General features: G+C 40.9%; 1 protein-coding gene across 2 annotated transcripts in view; it reads right to left on the bottom strand.

The window, feature by feature from the left end:
* Positions 1–790: 790 nt before the first annotated feature.
* The window catches only part of LOC110077995 (alpha-2-macroglobulin-like protein 1), a 71,300-nt gene continuing 51,113 nt past the window's right edge, over positions 791–20,977 (bottom strand). For both annotated transcript variants that reach the window (XM_072991650.2, XM_072991651.2), the window contains exons 25-37: positions 19,186–19,362; positions 17,290–17,371; positions 14,939–15,095; positions 12,917–12,991; positions 11,095–11,251; positions 8,680–8,840; positions 6,945–7,160; positions 6,080–6,201; positions 5,059–5,149; positions 4,057–4,125; positions 3,403–3,505; positions 2,155–2,196; positions 791–1,474 (exon numbers count right to left, since the gene is read on the bottom strand). In XM_072991650.2, coding sequence (XP_072847751.2) covers positions 1,464–1,474; positions 2,155–2,196; positions 3,403–3,505; positions 4,057–4,125; positions 5,059–5,149; positions 6,080–6,201; positions 6,945–7,160; positions 8,680–8,840; positions 11,095–11,251; positions 12,917–12,991; positions 14,939–15,095; positions 17,290–17,371; positions 19,186–19,362 — 1,463 coding nt within the window. In that variant the 3' untranslated portion in view covers positions 791–1,463. The remainder of the gene's footprint in view (positions 1,475–2,154; positions 2,197–3,402; positions 3,506–4,056; positions 4,126–5,058; positions 5,150–6,079; positions 6,202–6,944; positions 7,161–8,679; positions 8,841–11,094; positions 11,252–12,916; positions 12,992–14,938; positions 15,096–17,289; positions 17,372–19,185; positions 19,363–20,977) is intronic.

Here is a 20,977-nt window from a genome sequence, read left to right as displayed (position 1 = left end):
CATGAGCTATACGTGTGCATTGCTTTAGGCTGCAGGAGATGCTCTGTGGTGGTGCAGTCTAGCTGACCCCAGACTTCCATCACAACCTATACTCTGTGCCATAATGAGCCCAGGGTGGCTGTCAACACAAGACAGGGTTTTTTCCCTGTTGAGGAAAAGAGAGGGGCAAGAGAGGAATTTCAGTTCTTCACACTGCTTCCGTAGTAATGTTGCACTTCTTTTCAGTCTCACTTTAACTCTTCTTCTGCTTCATCTTTGCCAGCACAGCAATTCACTGACAGTTCTATTAGCAGGTGCACTGGTACAGTGCGTTTCCTAAATATCTTTTTAAAAAAAACAGTGGTGAAATCCAGAATAAAATCAAATCATCATCATATGGATGCGTCTATAATAATGTTCTAGAAGCAATGTACATATTATAAAGCAAACAACAAAATGCCTTTTTAAAAAAATTGAGAAAAGAGCATTTATTTTTAAAATATTTTTTATTCTTATTTGATTATTCTTATCTGAATAAGTAAAATAATTACTTGGTGTAGGAAACCAGTTGCCTTTGGTAAATAGAGAGTAATAATACAGTCCACAGTTACTTTGTTGGTGTTGTTTTTATATATATTGTATTTTTTATATATATATGTGGCGATCCTTCTTTGTGCCCTTTATACTTCTGGGCTCCACAAAGGTAAATACGCCCTTTTCGCTGCCACCAGGTATTTTCCTAATACCAAATCAAGTCCCACACACAGGAGCTGTCACCCCAAAAGAGTCATATAATTTTAGGAGGCAAGGGTTTTAAATAAATTTTCTTTTATTATTGAACAAAATCATAAGGAGAATCAAATATAACTGTTTCATATGTTCATGGATATTAAATCAGGTGTTAAAGTGTATCAGATCATGTCATTATCTCTCATATTATACTGATGCGCTCATTCCTGCTTCTTCAATATATTTTACTCTTTCAATTTCCTTTCTTAACCTAAGCCCTAGCACTCTCTCAATAACTTCTGGTCCCTAACTCTCTCTAAACCTCTCTCTCTATCTCTGATTCCCTAACTGTCTCACCCAGCTGTTTCAACTGTCATTCTGACTCTGCCCCTCCTGCTCCATCCCCTGATTGACATGCAGGAATGACGTCATACTTTGGGTTCCGTTACAATATACTTGTCATTATTATGACCTCAGTTAATTATCTCAGACTGAAGCCTGGATTGTATCTCATCTTGACATCAGTAGCCTTCTTCTTCCCTCTCCTGATTAAATTTTTCAATTTGTTCCACTTTCAACCAATATCCAAATGATAAGTGCTTCCTGAATTCATTGTATCACAATGGCTAAGATATTACTGACAGTTAAATGAGAAAGGTTACATTTACTGTATAATAACATATGATGAGAGATCTTCTTGAGCAATTACAGTATTCACCAGTGATGGAGAGGTACTGCAAGCTTTAGATATAGAACTATTGGTGATCTGTGGAAGAAATATAAAGAAATTAGTTTGCATACTTTAAACATAAACAGGGCTGTGCTAAAGGGCTTATCAAGGGTTCCTTCTCCAGCCGGGAGGAGGTAACAAGCAGGATACTGGGTCAGTCCTGGACCCAATGTTCTTTGACATTTTATTTAATGACCTGGATGAGGAGGTGCAGGAAAGGCTTATCAAATCTATGGTTGACACAAAATTGGGTTGAATAGCTAACACTCTGGAAGACTAAGACAAAATTCAAAAAGGTCTTCAGAAACCAAATGCTCGTTTACAAGATGGAGAATAATACTACATGTAAAAAGGATCTTGAGATTTTTTTAAATTACAAAGTTAAAAATGTGTATGCGCCAAAAGTGTGATGTAGCTTCAAATAAGGCCAATGCTATTAACAGAATTATACCCTCTAAATCACGCGAAGGACTAGTTTGCCTATATCCGGCACTGGTTTTGCCTCACTTTGAGTACTGTGTCCAGCAGCAGTTGCTTGAATTGGAAAACCTTATTTAGAGGTCTCAAGATAAATGATTGACCAAATTAATGATTCAAAAGCACAAGTATGTACAGTATCACCTCATTAGCCAATGGCAGTTCTGGATTATTGGGAGTCTGAGAGCCCTCCTCCACCTTTTGGGATGTGACTAAGACTAACCTCCCCCCATCCTTACCTCTGCTACAAGGTGTGTTATATTCTTCAACCACATTGTCTTCTGCGCATGAAAAAAAAAGAGAGGACAGTCTGTGAGAAACCCCAATACCACTTTTTCTCTAATGTTCTGCCAGAAGTTACTGCTGGACAAGAATGGGCAAAACGCAGCCCTGTGGATGTTGTTAGACCAGCAACTCCTACCAGCCCTCGCCAGCATAGCCAAGGATGAGTGATCTCAGAGAAATCTTGGCTCCTTCTCACTGGATTTACAGGGCAAAGCCGACTTGCCACTGTCTATGGAGGTTCACTTTATCTTAGGCTTTTAGTTACTTTTTTTAAAATGTTTTTTTTTCCCCAGGCTTTTACTCTCTGATGAATTTGCATTTCTGTTGCAGCCATTTTTGGAGCAACCTGTTTTCTGCAACCTGTGGTAAATTACAGGAGTGGAAAATGTACTTTTGGCATTCAATGAGTCAAAAATATTTCATTCATTCATCGGGATCCTTTGCAAACAAACAGTCTGAACCTAGAAAAGTACACCACTAATATTTTTATTTAGCAGTATCAAGAAATGTGCACGGGGGCATTTATTTAGAGTGCTTGAGGACATGGCTTTCCATTTTGCTTCGCCTGGAGGCTCCATTTGAATCTCCCATTAGTGTATGTCTATACGTGTCAGGACGTCCTTGTCAGGAGCTAATAACTCATCATTATAATTCTATAATTATACACTCAGGAAGCATAAACGTCAATGTGGGTCAAAATATGTCATATCATTTATTTTGGACCCAGTGAAATTAACATGACTCTGATGCGGTAAGTGTACATCTGAATCTTTACATGCCGACTACATATGGGCCCACTTCAGACATTCATGAAGGAGGGCTGTAGTCTCACAGTGAAGGGGGTTTCACCTCTGCATGCTCCATTCCCAAGCTCCTAAGGTTGGTGAGGTAGATCTGCAAAGATGGCTAAAGAGCTTCAAGTACAGCTTCACACAGCTGTGAATGCTGGTTTATGAGGGTTCCTGGTCTTTGTGGAGAAGTGAATATGCTTTGTGAACATGCTTACAACCAACTTCCAACAAATATCCCTTATCAACACAAGAGTGAGCAGTTGTAGAAAGGGCGGGAGCCAAGTGCGCACCCCTGGCTCCCTTCAGTGTTACAGTAAAGCCTTCTATAACTAACACCTAAAGAGGACTTGTGGATCGATAAATGGAATCCGTTTGGTTATACCTATCCCTGCTGCAATGAGATGTGCTTACCGGGATGATAGTAATCATAGACTTTCACTGTTGCTGCCTTCAGATCCAATACTTCAGTTCTCTGCTTCACAGAGAAATTGTACTTTTGGACATTGTTATCCATCTACAAGGAGAAGAGAAAAATTACAGATAGTGTTGGAAATGGTGAATGGTGCAACACTTTGCAGAGCTCTATGCTTACAAGTGCCTGTAATACTGGAAAGAAAATTGTTAGGTAGCCTGACCATTTCTTATCCTGTTTTCCTGTGACATAAACTAATTTTCTTAGGAACTCACTTGTCTCCTGGTTCTCGAATGCTTCTTTCCTCAGCTCCCCTACTTGGCATATAGCACAGCAACTTAACTTGAACAGGGTTCCAATAGTGAAGATAATTATCTCTGTTTAATCTTAAACTAGTTCCCTTATTATTAATGCAGATTAACAAGACAAGATAAGTGAGAGAGGTGTCAGTGCATGCATACAGGGCGACCGGCCGCGCATACACACATACGCACATTCCTGTTCCTTCATTCCTCAAAAATATTGGAAGTATCCAGTGTGGCCCTCATGGTCAAAAGTTTGGAGACCCCTGTCCTAGATGAACCACCACCTCAGAGCTTCTTCTTCATACTCCAGTTTTAAGTCACTCTAACAGAGATGTGAATATCTCTTACCTGATCCAGGTAGATGTTGACCTTGTCATTCTCAATTTCCACATTTTTAACTTGGGTCATCCCCAGCAGCTGCCAGAATAGAAGGGGAAAAGACATGGTTAAAGTATTTTAATGTTAATGTAATTCAAAAAATTGTGTCTCAATAAAGGTACTGAGGGAGGCAACTGGAGTCCCATAAAATCTTGAACTGCACAAAGGACCTAAAGATCAGCACATATCTTCACGATTCTCCTGCAGAAAATGAGCTGTACTGATAAGATTAGAAGAAACAAAAAAAAAATAATGTATAGTATATTTTTTCATGGTAAAAGAGAAAAAAGCATGTACTGTAGATGAATAATTATATGCCACATAAATTGGGACACTGCTCAAACACTGCCATAGGCAATGAATGAATGAGTGAGTGAGTGAATGAATGAATGAATGAATAAGAGGGAGGGGAACTAGAGGGGAGGTTTAAAGTTCTTACTCTTTTCTGCTGGGTTTCTCAAGCTTTAGTTGTGTTTTTAATGTTCTTTTATAATTTCATAATATATTTTTCATAAAATATTTTAGACATAATTGTTGGGGTGGTACAACAACTACAATTGTGTTCTGTCAATTGTGTCTGCACAAGGATGATTGGTTGCAAGTTGGTCACATCCCAGGATAGGAGCAAGAACTCTTCAACTACCAGTAATCTGATGGTGGTGGTAGCATCATCACTAAGGGGAGGAGTTCTATGACATGTCGAATTTTTCACTGCAACCTATGTTTGAGCTTATGGGTGCACTTGAACATGTTTATGAGGAATCTGGTGAGAAAGGCCGGATGTCCCATAAACATGTTTGAACTTGCTCATGGGTTCAAATGTAGGTTGCAGAGAAAATGTGAACCATCATAGACATCCTCCCCTTAGTCATCACTTTTATGGAACAGGAGTTTTGACAATATAGTAGGATAAAAATTCCAAAATAAACAAATTAATGGAGGGTATATAGAAGACATTTTAAATCATCTTACCTTCTTTACAGATTTCTTCATAGGCCTAAATCCGGATAGCATATTCACCTCTAAAATGACCATGTTGCTTGTCTCCCGTTCACCTGTGTAGCTACAGGAAGAAGGAATGAGATTTCAATAATGAAGACAATTACCAACATTGTGAGAAATATGAACTTGAGTGGTGGGCTTTCTTTCATTTCTCCTGTGGGAAAGAGTTCCAGAATCTGGGAGCAGCAACCGAGAACATCGGAGTCCCAGTGAAAATAATAACACCTTGGCCCTCCTTCCTCTGCTGACTAAGCCCTCAGTGATTTTCATGATATTTCAAAACCACTTTGGTATGTGTTTTCCCGTGCCATATGGATCTCTTCCCTGCTGTCCTCAGTTAGCTGCACAAGAAATTGTGCACTAGACTCAGCTGAAGGCCCCTCTGGCCTCATCTTTTTAGAGTAAGGCTTCTTCAGTTGCCACTGATAAGTCATAAAATTTGGACAGGCTTGTTTGATGCAGTGATCATGACAGACCTTTTCCCCCATCATTATCATGCTCTATGCTGCAAATCCCTTGGCCAGGACTCTTTTGTTTCTTTACATCCCATCTCCTTTTCACCTTCTGCATGTGCAGGTGATCATGTCCTTTGCTTCTTGGGCTCCTCCCCAAGGGCCTGGCTGGGAATTCCTGCATTCTCCTGTCTTCCTTGCCCCAAAATAGCTACCTGGCTTTTCACCACCACCACCCCCAAAAAATTCCAGGTCACCTAGAACACAACAATTAGTTGGCTACAGATCAAAGGGCAGAAATTCACGGCGTCTAGTTAATCTACCTGCCTTTCTGCTCATCATTCTGCCTCCAAAGGAAAACATAGACTGAAGATGCCTGATGACAGACCAATCCCATTGAGCAGTTATTTTAAAAACATAAGGCCTGTTCCTCCAACATACTTATCTGCCTGCAACTATAACTTTTTCCCATATTCTTTTTGGCTCCGAGTGTGCTGTTTCTTATAGAAAGCAGAAAGACAAATAAGACAGAGCATTACCTCACTTGGAGGTAGATATCAAACTGTTTTATGGAATTCTGACTGCAGTCCTTTGATGATGTTGTCACATTTAGAGCAAAAGCATCAGATTTCAGAGGAGGTTTATTATAGCGAAGAGTGGCCTAGGAGACAGAAGAACGTGTTTTTATTTTGATACCTTACAAGTAACAGTGCTGGGTAAGAGAGATCCTACAACAGTGAATGGCAAATGGCTTGACTGTGTATTCACCAGGGGAATGTTGAGTGGGCCACCTAGTTTCCCCCCGTCATTTATTTTTATACTCCAAGTGATATGTATTTCAACTTCCTTCAGTTCAATGAACTTGTGGGATACAGCAGTCCTCTCCAATCTGGTACCCTCCTGATGTTTGGAGTTTCAAATCCCATCACCCTGACCTTTGACGATGCTGATGAAATATAACTAGAGTCCATAACATCTGGGGAGGAGTGTGTTCAGGAAGGCTGACACTGGCCAGGAGAACTGGGATAATTCTGGGAGGGGGATATATTTTAAGAGTAGAAATATCTAATGCTTTCCCCACATTTTTGATAATAAATAATGAAATCCTTTTCACAAGCTGGACTTAAAACAAAATACTGCACCATGGAGGAGAGTACTCTTGTTAAGGATTCCAGCCAAGCCTCATTTCCACCTCAGTCTCCCAGGACAAATTACTTGGCTAGGTTCAGTCAGTTTGATAAACGCAGGTTCTCTATTCATTTGCCTCTACTGCTCCCTTCGATACACAATTTCTCTGGCTCCCGTGATAACTCTTTGGAGACTTTTGCCAGGTTCTACTTCACATCTCAATCTTAGTAAATCAAAGGCCATGCTCACTGGTCTTTTTCTGGTCCATTAGCTCACCTTCACATACACACAGCCATTCCCTGAGACCTCCACCTTGTATTGACCTGGGATCTCTGGAAGAGAGACCTTCTGCAGCACCAGGCGGTTCTTCTTGTCCACATGGAATTCATGCTGGAAATCCTTGCTGGACTTCACCAAAACCTTTAGCTCTTCTATCTCACGGTACGTCAAGCCTGCATATTTGGTTAAAGCTTGCAGGGCAACTATAGAGTCCTGGAAACAAAGAAGGAGTTACCTGGGCAAGACAAGTTCCATCATTATTCTTTGGACCAAGAAAGCATTTTAACCTATATTGAAATCTTGTTTTGAATATGTTCAAATATAATACTATATCTGGGTTTGGTGATACGAAAACAAATCTTCCAGACATTCAATATGATAAACCTGTCTAGATCAGATGAGATTTTTCTTAACATGCTTCCATGTGTCAAAAATTACATTGTTAAAAGTTGTTTCATGAAGTGGTCTGAGGCCAGCTGGTGCAGTGGTTAAACTACAGTACTGTAGTCAAGCCTCTGCTCAAGATCTGAGTTCAAGCCACATAGCTGGCTCAAGATTGACTCAGCCTTCCATCCTTTCAAGGTCAGTAAATGAGTATCTAGCTTGCTGGTGGGCAAAGTGTTCCTTGCATAATTACATTGTAAGCCACCCAGAGAGTGCTCTAGCACTATGGGGCAGCGTATAAGCCAACACGACAACTGTGTGGCCTTGGGCAAGCTACACTTCCTCAAAGTGCCCCCCAGAAGAAGGGGAGAGTAAACCACTTCTAAGTACTCTCTACCTAGAAAACCCTGGAAACCAGTCATAATGAGTCAGAATTTACTTGACGAGACATTTTTCTTCATCATCACCATCATCATCATTATTAGCAAACTGACCAACCAGCTAGGTCTGGATATCTGGATACACCAAGATATAGATGGGTTAGTTTAGTATGATGATCACACCTTATTGATGGAGATAGAAAATGAGCTGACATAGTGGCAAACATTATTGGCTGGTTGGGAAGAATCTGTATTATAAAATGAACATGTTGCCAAAAATGTTGGCTGAAATCCTGGTGCACAAGTCCACATATGCAACAGTCATGATGACAGCAGCAGCAAATTGCCACTGATTAAAGGCTTCCTTGGGGATTTCAGAGTGCAGGCAATTCCATGCTTTATGGACTAGTTGCATGCACTGCCAAATCCCCCAAATTTGCTCCTGGTGATGATGCCATCATCATTGCACACATGAAGCTGTGCAACAGGATTTCAGCTATTAGTTTTGTTTATGAATGTCTAGTCGTTGTTGTTGTTGTTTTCTTGGAAAAACCTGATAAAGAAATTCATATTACACAGGAAACCCACTAACATGACATTGAAGATCCGGACACGGCCAATTGACAGAGGTAGTCCAGGAGTAACAAACATTAAACTATATGATAGAGCAGTTAAACTGGCCAAGAGGTTTCAGATGTAAAGATGTATCAGAACGGACACCTACATTAAGTAAAGGTTTAAGACAGAAATCGGATCTGGTTTTATAAAGGCACTCAACCACAGGGCGTGGCAGGCATTTCTTGCCACAGATCCCACTGCCCCATTTTTCAGTGACACTGCCTTCTGGTCCTGCACAGCATGGATTCAATGCTTGCTCTTTCATTAAGGGTCTTTGTTCCCCTGGAATTAGTTTTTCTTTACTTACTATGTGCTATCTCTTCCCCCCCATAGGAGAGAACTGGACTTACCTGTGTGGAAGAAAATCCCCCATATGCATTCTGTAATAGGACAAGGGCGCCTGCAAGTTTAGAGGCAACATTGATGTCATCGGGGGACACCTCTGGTGCAGAGAGGTGGGCCAAGAGGAGGTAAGCCACCACCTCGATATTCAAGAAAAATATTAAATTTTCTACAAAGGGAAGAATGAAATAAGACTTAATTTGGAGGGGAAAAGCAAGCCACCACTGAGTATACATTTCATCTTCTGCAGACACACCACAGAGGATTTGCTAAAGCAAGATCCAAAGGTCCTAAGCCCTTCCAAGCCTTTCGCATTACAAGATAGCTCTACTCTGAACTCATGGACTCCTTACTTTACCAAACTGTCCATATGCTATGTGCTAAGTTGCAATAATAGAGAAATTTAGCTTTGTTCGTGGGAGTTGCTTCAAAAATCATCCACAACATTTACTTTCTGTACTGAAAGAAAATAAGCCTTGTTCGGTTGTGTACTGGACTTGGAATGTTTCCAGATGAATTTTGTACCAATACCGGAATATCATGGGGCACTTTGTCAAAGGTTTTGCTGAAGTCAAGATACATTTGCTGAAGTTAAGATATATCATATCTACAGCATTTCCACCATCTAACAGGGAGGTCATCTGATTTTTTTTAAAAAAATTGGCAGGATATGTTCCTGACAAATCCATTTCAGCTTCTAGTTATTACTGCATTGTTTCCAAGGCACTTGCAGGGTGACTGCTTTATAATCTGCTCCAGAATTTTCCCTAAGACTGATATCAGGCTGACTGGTGTGTAGTTCCCTGGTTCCTCCCTTTTGCCCTTTTTGAGGATTGGGACATTAGCTCATCCAGCACTTTGCACCTCTTCCATGATTTCAAGAAAATAATAGACAGTGTTTCTGAGATTTCTTCAACCAGTTCCTTCAGTATCCTTGGATGCAGTTCATTGAACTCATTTAAAGTAGTAAGGTATTCCTCATTTTTCCTGCAATCTTGTCCCCTCCATCTGTACTTCACATCTGCCTGGAGGAGCATAGACTGCTTTTGGGAGAAGACGGAGCTGAAATAGGAATTGAGTACAGTGGGGTCTTGACTTGAGAACTTAATCCGTATTGGAAGGCAGTTCTCAAGTCAAAAAGTCTGTAAGTCAAGTCTCCATTGACGTACAGTGCATTGAAAACCAATTAATCCCGTAACAGGCCGTTTTTGTTCCATTTTGGTTTTTTTCTGGTCTGTAAGTCAATTCTCAGGCTGCAAGTCAAACCTAAATTTTGCGGCCAGAGAAGTCTGTAACTCAAAAAGTCTGTAAGTCAAGCCGTCTGTAAGTCAAGGGTCCACTGTATACAATATCTTACCATTCATTTTTATTTTTATTTTGGGGGGGGCTGGATGCTCTGGGACAGTGCAGCTTGCTCAAGACTACACGGGCTGGCCCTTCTCCTAAGAAGCACGGTGGGAAATTTTGTTGGAGTTATTTCAACTTTGTATAATGCCTCTGGTAGCTTTGTCTGGGTGGGACCTTTCTGGGCTGATGTGACTGTCAATCAATCAATAGTAAACAATTGTTCCTTCCCTGCATCTGATTTCAAAGAGAGCCACACCTCTCTGCTCATTCTCTTTTTCCCTCTCTGTCTTTTTATTTTTCTGGCAATTATGTACTTACTGTGCAGTGAGAATGTAGTCTGCAGGAGTCTGCTGAAAGCAGTCAATAGGCGTCTGTTGAGGACTGCTACTATTAGCATTCATTTTTGTTCAGGATACTGTTTTTGATGTATTAAACTGTGAGTAAATTAAACCTTTTATTTGTTCTCTTACTAATGTCAGAATGGGTTATTGAGACTGAAAATGCCAGTTGATGAGACAAAAAAGGGTGGTCTACTCTGGGAAGACTTCAAGCCAATTCTGCTCTGTCAGTCCTTAAATGTCTGCTGTGCAGCTAGAGGTTGTTGGGTTTTCTAAACCAAAATTCAAAACTCTGGAAGAAATTTAACTCCCAACCTCTGGCTCCACAGCCAAGTATTTAGCTCACTCAGCTATCCAGCCAATGGGGAGATTGCAACTCTCTTTTTCTAATAATGAAATAATAAGGTTTCATAAAGCTACCAGAAAGATGAACAAGATAAATAACAGAGATTCTAGGAAAAAAATATTTCTTGCAATTGTGGAGAAATCATTTTGACTTACTGACACAAAGAATCACCTGAATTAGAATTAATTAATTTATTTATTCGTCTATTCAGTCTATAGCTTTATTTTCCCCCAAGACTCAGATTCATAGGAGGTATGTTTAGGAAAGCTGGGTGCTCAGAAATCATAGTCAGTGGAAAGGGCTAGGAGTCAGACGGGATCAAGGTTCACAGAAACAGTAACCAAGTGCCATTACTTTGAAACAAAATGCTGAATAGAATATTTCCACTTAACCTTTTTTGTCAGCTTGTAGTTCCTTCAGGAGCTGTTGCCTTGTCTCCATGTCATTAGCCAGCGCAAACACATACGCCAACAGGGCCTTGGAGTAGACTCCATCTACAGAACTTAAATTTCTCTTCAGGCAGAGCAAGGCATCATCCACCATGGTATCCTATAATGCAACAGCAGTGAATTAGATTGCCAATTATGGGGGTACCATTCCTAAGGTTGCTAAGCCACACGGGTGTTGTAGTGAGGGAAAACTCTCCTAGCATCCTGTGGCTGCTTCTGAGGGAAGGAGCTGCCATCATTCTCCCTCCTTCTCATTATCATAGAGAGCTTGGCATAGAAGCCTTTCCTTAGGCCAATCAGAGCGCTTGATTAATTGCCTTTCTCCAGACCAATCCTAATGTAACCATTGTCCTGTCTGGACCCTGTCTACTATCTGTAATGCTGTCACTACCTGTGACCTTGTAATGTTAATAAAAGAACAGTCTCCTGGTGGCAGAACAGCAGAACGTCACAGACGGAGAAAACTTCTCATTCTGCTTCCTTGCTGAGTCGCCCACCAGGAGTACTGCTGGCAGACATCCATCTGTGTGTGTGGCTGACTTCTTCTATCTATTGCTAAGAGACTCTTTGCTATCCATTATCTCGTGATCACCACAAAGCCCATCAGCCTGCTCATTGCCTGAACCCCAACAGCCAATTAGAATATGATCTTCATTCAAATGAGCTCTAATTCACTTAGGAAAGCCTATAAATGTTTAATAACAGATTTTAAACCAATTCTCAGTCTCCTGGAATTCTGGAGTGATGAAGTTATTCATTCAGAAAGTGACCATCATGTGCTTCCTATCCACTTTAGCGTGGCTTCCAGGCTAGAAGGAAGATTTCACTGACATTCACAAACTTGGGTAAAGAGTACTTGATACACCATAAGGTCTTGTTCTTTCAGTCGAGACTGGTGCTGGAGAACGTTGAAAAGGCTGAACATAATGACTCATGTGATATATAGACTTCACTGATAAAATGACTGGAAATTACAGATAAGCTTATGGATTTACTGTTTACACTCCTCATCATAGGGTCCTCCACTGGAACAAAAGGCCTGACGCAGGCTTGAACGTCTAGATGAGGATGAGAGAAATTCCTTCACTGCACTCAGGATTCCTTCACCAGCAACCTTCTGAGGCTGAGCAGGTCAGCCTTCTTTTACTTTCTGCTCATAATTATGTGTGCTGCATAATGTCACCTCTTGTGTTGTCATACATTTTGTCTTGTTGCAGTTCTGCTTATTAAAATGACTCTTTAAAAAATATGGTTCAGACGGGACTATTTTCCATATTTGCTCGCTGGCTCACAATATCATAGGTCTATAGCATCCATTACAAGATGTGGCAAGGCATTTTAGGGGTTGGAGCCACTGGCTGGCTGCAGGGATGGCCCATGGAAAATAATTACAATCTTACAAGACAAAATATCCAGATGAAGACAATCAAAATATTCCAAAGATTGCCAAAAATATGCCAAAGAGCATTCAAATAAGAACTGGTAGTTGTTGGCAGCTGTTATGCACTGTACATATATTCATTGCTATGTTGATAGATTTAGCAGGTGCCATCCATAATACCTATGCAGGTTTGTAGGCATTGTTCACAATCAAAAGGAGATACCATAGTATCCCAGATATGTTTGCTGTGATTGAAAATCCCTTTCTTGGCTCATATTCATATTGTTCAGCTGACAGTAGGCTGAACATTCTATTTGGAATCAGCCTCACCTAGAAATCAGGATTTGGGGATAGGGAAAGGCTGCTGTAGAAAGTCCCACTTACATTCTTCTCCAGATGGATCTCAAGCAAGGAGGCAGTAACGTAAGCTGTCAGTGAGAGATCATCTTTGACACCACCCTGTAGATGAAAAGAACCCAGGCAAGACCATGAGATTTCAGCCTCTCTGTAGTTTGGTGACATTTTTAATATTACAGGGATAATAACTGGCCATTTATTAACTAAATTTCAGTTCTCTGTGACGTACGTCCAAATTATAAGTCTCTTGCCTATGAAAATTCAGCAGTTTTATATTCAGTTTCATTAAATCTCTTGCTTCAATGTTTGATAGCCCTGCAGAATTTTTTTTAAAAGAAATGTTGAATTCTTTACCACCGTACAATAGTGCACCATTCTGCAAATGGCATGTGACTAATAGCATTGCTATTATTCTCATAACATGTATCAGAATTCCCTTTACATGTGTTTAGTGATTTTTTAAAATCCATTGATTCATTTATTAATATTTAAAAAATAGGTGCCCCATCTTTTGGATATTTATGGTATTGGGAAAAAAAACTTTGCTAGAAGTGTGTGTGTGTTTTAAAAAAGGCATAAAAGTTGTGCAGTACTTGTACAGAATCCAAAGGCAAGGATGAGTGATCTGTTTATGAGTGATAATATAAGCCTAAACTAGCTATTGTCCCTATGTGTGTCTTCCATCAGGCTAAACACTATAGCGGTTCCAAAAGAAATTTTAAAAATCACGGCTACATATGCATGGCAGGCTCCCTGACTAAAATCAAGATTTAAAGTATTGGGGGGAGACTCTGGTCAGAGGTACAGGTTTCAGATTGATTGATTTGTTTGTTTGTTTGTTTGCTTGCTTGCTTGCCTCCTTGTTTTGTTTTAAGAAAGACCCAAGGTGGCTAACATCATTAAAATACAATATATAAAGCAAACAAAACAGTCCAAATACCACACTAAAAGACAGTTAAACAAAGGCAACACCGAAAACACATTCAAGGCAGCAAGGCACAGACATTCATGTAAAATTCCCCTCAAGCAGCCAGTCATTAAGGGAAAGCTTGCCAGAAGAGAAAGGTCTTTGCTGCTCGAGGAAGGACAGTAAAGATGGGTCAAGTCTGGCCTCCTGTGGAAGACTGGTTTTTAACAGGGACTCGGACTTGGGGCTTGGCACTCAGGACTTGGTACCAAAGACCTGGGGTCGGACTTGCGCCTTGGACCCAAAGAGTTGCCAACATCCCTGCAAGGTTTCTCTCTCTTTTTTGGCTGGGAACAGAGACACAGAAATGTGGCAAATCTTGTCTCGGAGAATTTGGGATAAAATTTAGTCTCATGTGAGGTAAGCCACCAATTACAGCCGAATTAGCACTATTCGCTAATGATTGGAGAAAGACATTGTCTTCAGTTCACAGTCCCAGTTGGACGATATTAAATGTTTGTGTTTTGTTTATGGATGATGCACTGGTCAGCAATTTAGAGGGTTTTTTTTTTTCCATAGTCCAACCAAAAGAGGGGGAAGAAAGCCACAACGGCATACAAAGACCCCATGGTTTCTAATTCTCATTTTTTATTACCTCATCTGAATGTCTTTCTTTAAAAAGATGCAACAAGCCTATAACAGAAGTCCAAACAAACAAAAATCTGCCATTTCTTAACTGAGGAAGGTTTGGTTGGACATCCCCATTTAGATTGGAAGCCTTTTCAGGGGATAAAGCCAAATAACACCTTACCTCCTGCTGCAGCCCCAACCTACATTGAACCCTTCTGTTTTTGAACCTGGAAGATGTTGACTACTTTTACTACACGAGTGGGAATTTTCCTTCCTATGCAGAAATGGTTTAAACCAGGACCACAGAGGGGTACAAAGACTTAAAGCAAACCTGTCCACCTTCCACTGCATCTCCATCTCCATTGGCAGTCCACTCATATTTACTTTTTAAGAACCATACATTTAAAAAAGGTAAGTGTATGAATGTCATCATATCTAGTTTGGCACATACATTGCAGTGTTCATGGGGGCCACACCTTAATCCACTATCCAGCAATTTATAATGTTCTTACCTTCACGGCATTGTTGAAGACTCTCCCCACACTCTGAAAGCAGCCACTGGGAAGTTGGTGTTGCCTTAACCAGTGAATGGCATCCTGAATATGCTTTTCTTCAATGTAGATGTAGGACTTTGCTTGAACAAAGGCTTTAGCCACAAAAGCAGTCAGCCTGTGGAATAAAAACAAAATCCCCAAAAGAAGTGAATACATAGTTTAACCAGAGAACCACACACCCCACCTACCATTTATTTTTCATTTGAGCTTTTCCCTGCACTGTAACTGTCCCAACTTCTAATCTTTGTGCCTTCCCTAAGCATTTATCTTGGGCAAAGTAAGGAAATCTAAGCCTTTCCAAACTCCTTCCTTAGGAGATTTAATGTATAGATTTTAGATTTAATGTATGCAAGTTTGCTGAAAAAGAAGTACCGTAGCTATTAATGTGTCTCTGTGTGAAAACGTATCAAGCAGTCCAGCATATGTTGCTTGGATAGATGTCTGTTTTGTTAAAAAAAATCATTGAAAAAAGAGCAATAGTTAATGCTCCTACATCCCCCACCCCAGCAGGGAACAGAAGCCCTCTAATTACAGGCAAATTAATCTCTTTTTCACCAGTAACAGAAGCATCATTCAAACAGAAAACAAGAACAGAAGTAGAAGCTGTAAGGAAACTAATGTTTCAGGGGGCTTTTGTTGACTTCTCTTTAAACTTCAGAGCACCTTGCCAATTCTGGCTGGATATGATTTGACTTGTAGCACAAGAGTGTGGAACTCTAAGGTGTCTCCATTACATTAATTGAAATATTGCATCTTCATTTTAATTCTAATTCCAGATGAATTTTAAAAATTCCTATGCCTAAAGGTAAAGGTAAAGGTTCCCCTTGACAATTTTGTCCAGTTGTGTTCGACTCTAGGGGGCGGTGCTCATCCCCGTTTCCAAGCCATAGAGCCAGTGTTTCATCTGAAGACAATCTTTCCGTGGTCGCATGGCCAGTGCGACTTGGACACGGAACGCTGTTACCTTCCCACCGAGGTGGTCCCTATTTATCTACTCGCATTTGCATGCTTTCGAACTGCTAGGTTGGGGGGAGCTGGGACAAGCAACGGGCGCTCACTCCATCACGTGGATTCGATCTTACGACTGCTGGTCTTCTGACCCTGCAGCACAGGCTTCTGCGGTTTAGCCCGCAGCGCCACCACGTCCCTCAAATAGTCCATGTATGGAAATAATCTCTTACCCAAATATACCTAAACTTTCTTGCAGAAACACAGGGGTTTGAAAATTGAGCTATATGCAATGTTTAGCCATTATATCGTCCTCTTGGACGCCTGCCTTAATGGTGGTGGCGATGGTGGGTTGATTGTGTCAGAGAAGCTAAAAGCAGTGCTGTCAGGAGGCAAGACTCCGTTGCAAGTCTGGACTCATAGCAGACTCAGGACAGAATGGTCAAGCTGAGGCACAACACTAAGATGCAGCTACCCTCTTCAGGATTAGTGGTTACATCAGCAGAAGAGAATAGATAGATTGATTGATTGATTTTTTTATTTTTTATTTTATTTTATTTTATTTTTATCTCACCTATCTGGTCTTATGACCACTCTAGGTGGCTCCCAAATGCATACATAAAAAACATATAAATATGACACAAAAATTATTACATCAACTAATAAATTATTCCAGATGGCAAGAGAAAATCAAGTGTTAACTGGAGGGAAGGCCTGCATGAACATCCATGTTTTTAGTTGGTTTTTGAAGATACCCAGTGAAGGGGCCGCACGAATCACCAGAGGGAGATTGTTCCAGTGGCGAGGAGCCACCGCCGAGAAGGTCCGTTTTCGTGTTTTTTCCCTCCGGGTCTCCCTCGGCGTCAGGCTCCTCAGCCTCACCTCCTGACTCGCTTGGGTGGTACGGGTAGACCTTGGTGGGAGTAGGCATTCCGCCAAATATCGAGGCCCTAAACCGTTTAGGACTTTATAGGTAAGCATTCCAATGGTAATGTGGGCGAAGCTACCGGGCAGCAGCAGTAGTAGAAGGTGACACTGACAAAGCATCTTTCACAGGTAACTGTAATGACTTTCAAATTAAGTATTCTGCAGCATGAACCTTGAACACTCTATGATGAGACTATCCAAAATGAAAGCGGTGATAGGGCTGCACAACAAAAAAACTCAAATGTTCAGGGTAGGGCACTCTAGTAGTGAGAGAAAAAGGCAGCAAATGTAAACAGTACCAGTAGGTGATGAGGCACAGGATTTGATTATATCACCTCCTATAATTGTTAAAAGCAGATGGCAAAATACATAACTGGATGGCACCCAATAACAATGACCAGTTTCTCTGGCTGGCACTTGGTCTGCTTACTCACCATGTATTCCCTTCAGTATCACGCTTCCCAAAGGCACTGTAGGAACCATTATCATGTTTGTAGAGCAGCTGACGCTGGTAACCTGTAGGAAGCAGGGAAGGGAAGATGTAGCATCGCCATTTGCTTTTCGTTATTTCTACTCTTACTTATGTACTGGTCTCTCTTTCCAAGCAGAAACCTCCCAGAGTTGATGACTAAGTTAAAACAATTAAACAATAAATATAGCTGTAACTGTACCAGAGGAAAATTACCACAAATCATATGAAAAAGTAAAATCCAATATTTAAAATGACTAGAAAAATCTTGAAGTCTTTAATGAGCACAGAAAATACATAAGGCTCAGCATGTGGTCACTGGGATTTTATTAGGTGAACCTCATATATGAATTTAATATGCAATCAAAGGTTTGACGTTTTATATTTCAATATAAGACACAATCTTTAGCCTTTCTCCGACTTTGTCTCTGCAAACTGGGTGCAACGATAGTGCTGTAGAATTTTCAAAGCACTTCATATTTATTATCCCAATAGTCCTAATAATGACTTAATAAAATAAGCTAGTATGATTATTTCCATAATGTGGTGTGTATTTATTTATCTGTTTTTGTTTGTTTTATTTACAGGCCACCTTTCTCCCCTATAGGGTACCCAAGGTGGTATGTATAGCAAAGGAGTGGTAGAAGCTGGAGGCAGAATGTTGCCTGACGCTGACAAGGCTTTTTGAATTCACCACAGAGGTAAGACATAGCCCCCCTCCTTCTCAGACACCTTATTACCTTACGTTTAACTTGGACCTGATCATTGTGTGCCCCATAGATTGGATTAACAAAGAAAAATCTGGATTTTGCTTCGCTGGATTTGAGGCAGGCACATAAGCAGCTTGATAAAGCTAAATTGGAAGTAACCTCCAACTCAGCTAGGATAGATATTTGAGACAGAGAATGCAGGATTTAGCTTGAAGTGGTTTGGGAAGGTAGTGGGATCATGCCTCATCATAGGCACTAAAAGGGTGCATAACATTTACACTTAACCAAGGATTACTCCAATTTATAGGTCCTCCCCTCTGCTGGGGGACCTCGGCAGGTGGATGGTAGTCCGTAACACACCAAATTGTTAAACCACCATTTTTATTTATCACAATAAAACACTGGGCCAACAGTATTGTTAGAAATTTTGTTGCTTTTTAGACTCTACTACTTTCTGATTTGAAAAGCTGGACCCAAAAGTATCAGACTATTGTATACCACAGGTACAACAACTGAATATCTTTAGAATGTTCTTCTTAAGAATATTAATACACATTATACAGTCACCATGGTATTATTATGCAATATGTTGACATGTGATTGCTTTCTAAAGAGGCCTTGCTATCTGGATTTTGGGAGCTGTAATCCAGAGAGGTGGCTTTTCCAAGCTCTGATTGCTTCAGCCTGATCCCGGGCTTCAACAAAGGCAGCATTCAGCAGCAAGGAGTTCAAGAGTAGCATCCAGAAACGTTCTAGAGAACCTATTAAAATATGGTAAGTTGCAAGGCTGATTTGATGAAATCTTATGACTACTTCTGTCAAATGGTAAAACAGAGAAGCCAAACTCCCATTCAGAAGACAGCTCACCGGAGGGCCAATTTGCTGTGTGAGCGCTGCCAGTCTCCAACACACTTTGATCTTTGCAAAGAAATCTCAAAAAGATCCCATGTTTCAGAGACCAGGCAGCAAAGGTTCTAATGCCTTCCGAAAACATCTGCATGCAGGATTATCCTGAGAACAACTTTCCCAATTCATCTTCCATTCTGTCCATGCTCCTGAGCAGGACATTGTGGTCCTCAAGCCTTCTGCTATTTCACACCATCCTTGCTAATGAACCTCTAATTCCAAGAATTTGATGAGGCAATACTTACCCATTTTCATTAAATTTTTCACCCAGTCTTTGGTCTCAGGAGTTGCCTGGTTGGTCTTCTCCAAGTACTGGAGCGCAAGAATGTTGGGTACAAATTTGATCATGTTTTGTTCACCACAGCCAAGGGGTAGCTGAATCAGACTCTCTAAATGTTGCAGTGAGATGCCTAAAATATCTCCTGAATATTGAAAAAAAGGGAGGACAAAAACATCCTTTAAACCTAGAAGGGCAGGTCACTATGGGGATTTACAATGACAGTTACTGTACTGCTACTGTATAGAAGCCCCAAACCTGTGCGTCCAAAATACAAACTAAGGATTTCCTCATTTGTAGCCTACTATGGAATGTTAGTACCTCAATCGAAAGAGAGTTGTTTCAAAACAGGTTGAAACCTTAATTACGGGTGCAGAGGACGAATATCACAAGAGGAGGAGAGTGCCTCCCACGTTTAGAGGCCGGCCATTCAAAGTCAGCCTGGGACTGGTGTGATGTTCAGGGCCCTACTGCTGCCTCTGAGAAAGAAACAAAGGGATTGTTTATACCAGTGGTCCTCAACCTTGGGCCTCCAGATGTTCTTGGACTACAACTCCCAGAAGCCTTCACCACCACCACTGCTGGCCAGGATTTCTGGGAGTTGAAGTCCAATAACATCTGGAGGCCCAAGGTTGGGGACCACTGGTTTATACAATGCTGGGGGGCATACAGGAGCATTGTTGCATGAAGAGACTACATGTGAGAATTCTTGCTTGCAATCCATCCTTGCCCCGGGATCAAGCAGAACGACAGACATGCTTTGTATTTTTTTTTCTTACATGAGGAAAAGGGGATAAAGATTGGGCTGTGCTTTTTCTGAAAACGTCTTCCAAATTCTAACCCCTCTTCGGGCACATCTTCTGTGCCTCATGGCGCAGTGGTTAGACTGCTGTACCGTAGCTAAAACTGTGCTCACGACCAGAGGTTCAATCCCAGGTAGCTGGCTCAAAGTTGACTCAGCCTTCTATCCTTCTGAGGTCGGCAAAATGAGTACTGTACCCAGCTCTTGCTTGGGAGGAGCAATCTGTAGCCTGCATAATTTAACTTGTACATCACCCGGAGAGTGCTTTAAGTGCCATGGGGGGGGGCGGGTAGATAAGCAGCAGGCTTTGCTTTTTTTGCTTTTAATTCCTAGAACACAATTTCATAGTTTTTCTGGTTGTGGCCTGCTGCAGGTCTCTTCTCCACTATTCGCCCAGGAAGGATTCTCGTTAAGGCCTGGTCTCACACTATTCCTATGCCTTTTGTAAACTGTCCTGGCAGTTGTACTTCAAGCCAACTTAATTAATTTAACTTGTTTCTTACTAAACTTTTAACAAACATCTATGTAAAATATTTGCTTTGTTGTGGTCATTGGCTGAAACCCTTTTACACAACTCTGTGTGAGCAATGTGGTAATGTTAGCAGCAGCAGCGAATGCTGTGGATTAAAACTGCTTTCAGGATGCGACTCATACGCAATGCAATGAAGTAAATGCATACCTCAGCATTGCCAAATGAACCTTGTAATGAGCAGAGATTTGGCACTGCTTCTGGTGGCCACCCTGCTGTGCATGCTGTCCAATTACCAGGTAAGATTCACTCTTGTCTAATGCTGTGATAGATCGTTCCCTCATTTTATGAAAACTTCAGACAAAAGACCAAACACTCTAGTGAGCAGGACAAGTAATCATCTGTTTGCATTTTTCCTTTATAGTATCTCCGGTTTCTATCTACAGTTCTTCTGGTTTGAAGTTAACTGAGTTCAAAAATGCAAATCTA

Source organism: Pogona vitticeps, chromosome 2 (genome assembly GCF_051106095.1).
Source record: "Pogona vitticeps strain Pit_001003342236 chromosome 2, PviZW2.1, whole genome shotgun sequence".
NCBI classification, from domain to species: domain Eukaryota; kingdom Metazoa; phylum Chordata; class Lepidosauria; order Squamata; family Agamidae; genus Pogona; species Pogona vitticeps.
Note: the sequence above shows the minus strand (reverse complement) of the source record. Positions and strands in the feature narration are given on the sequence as shown.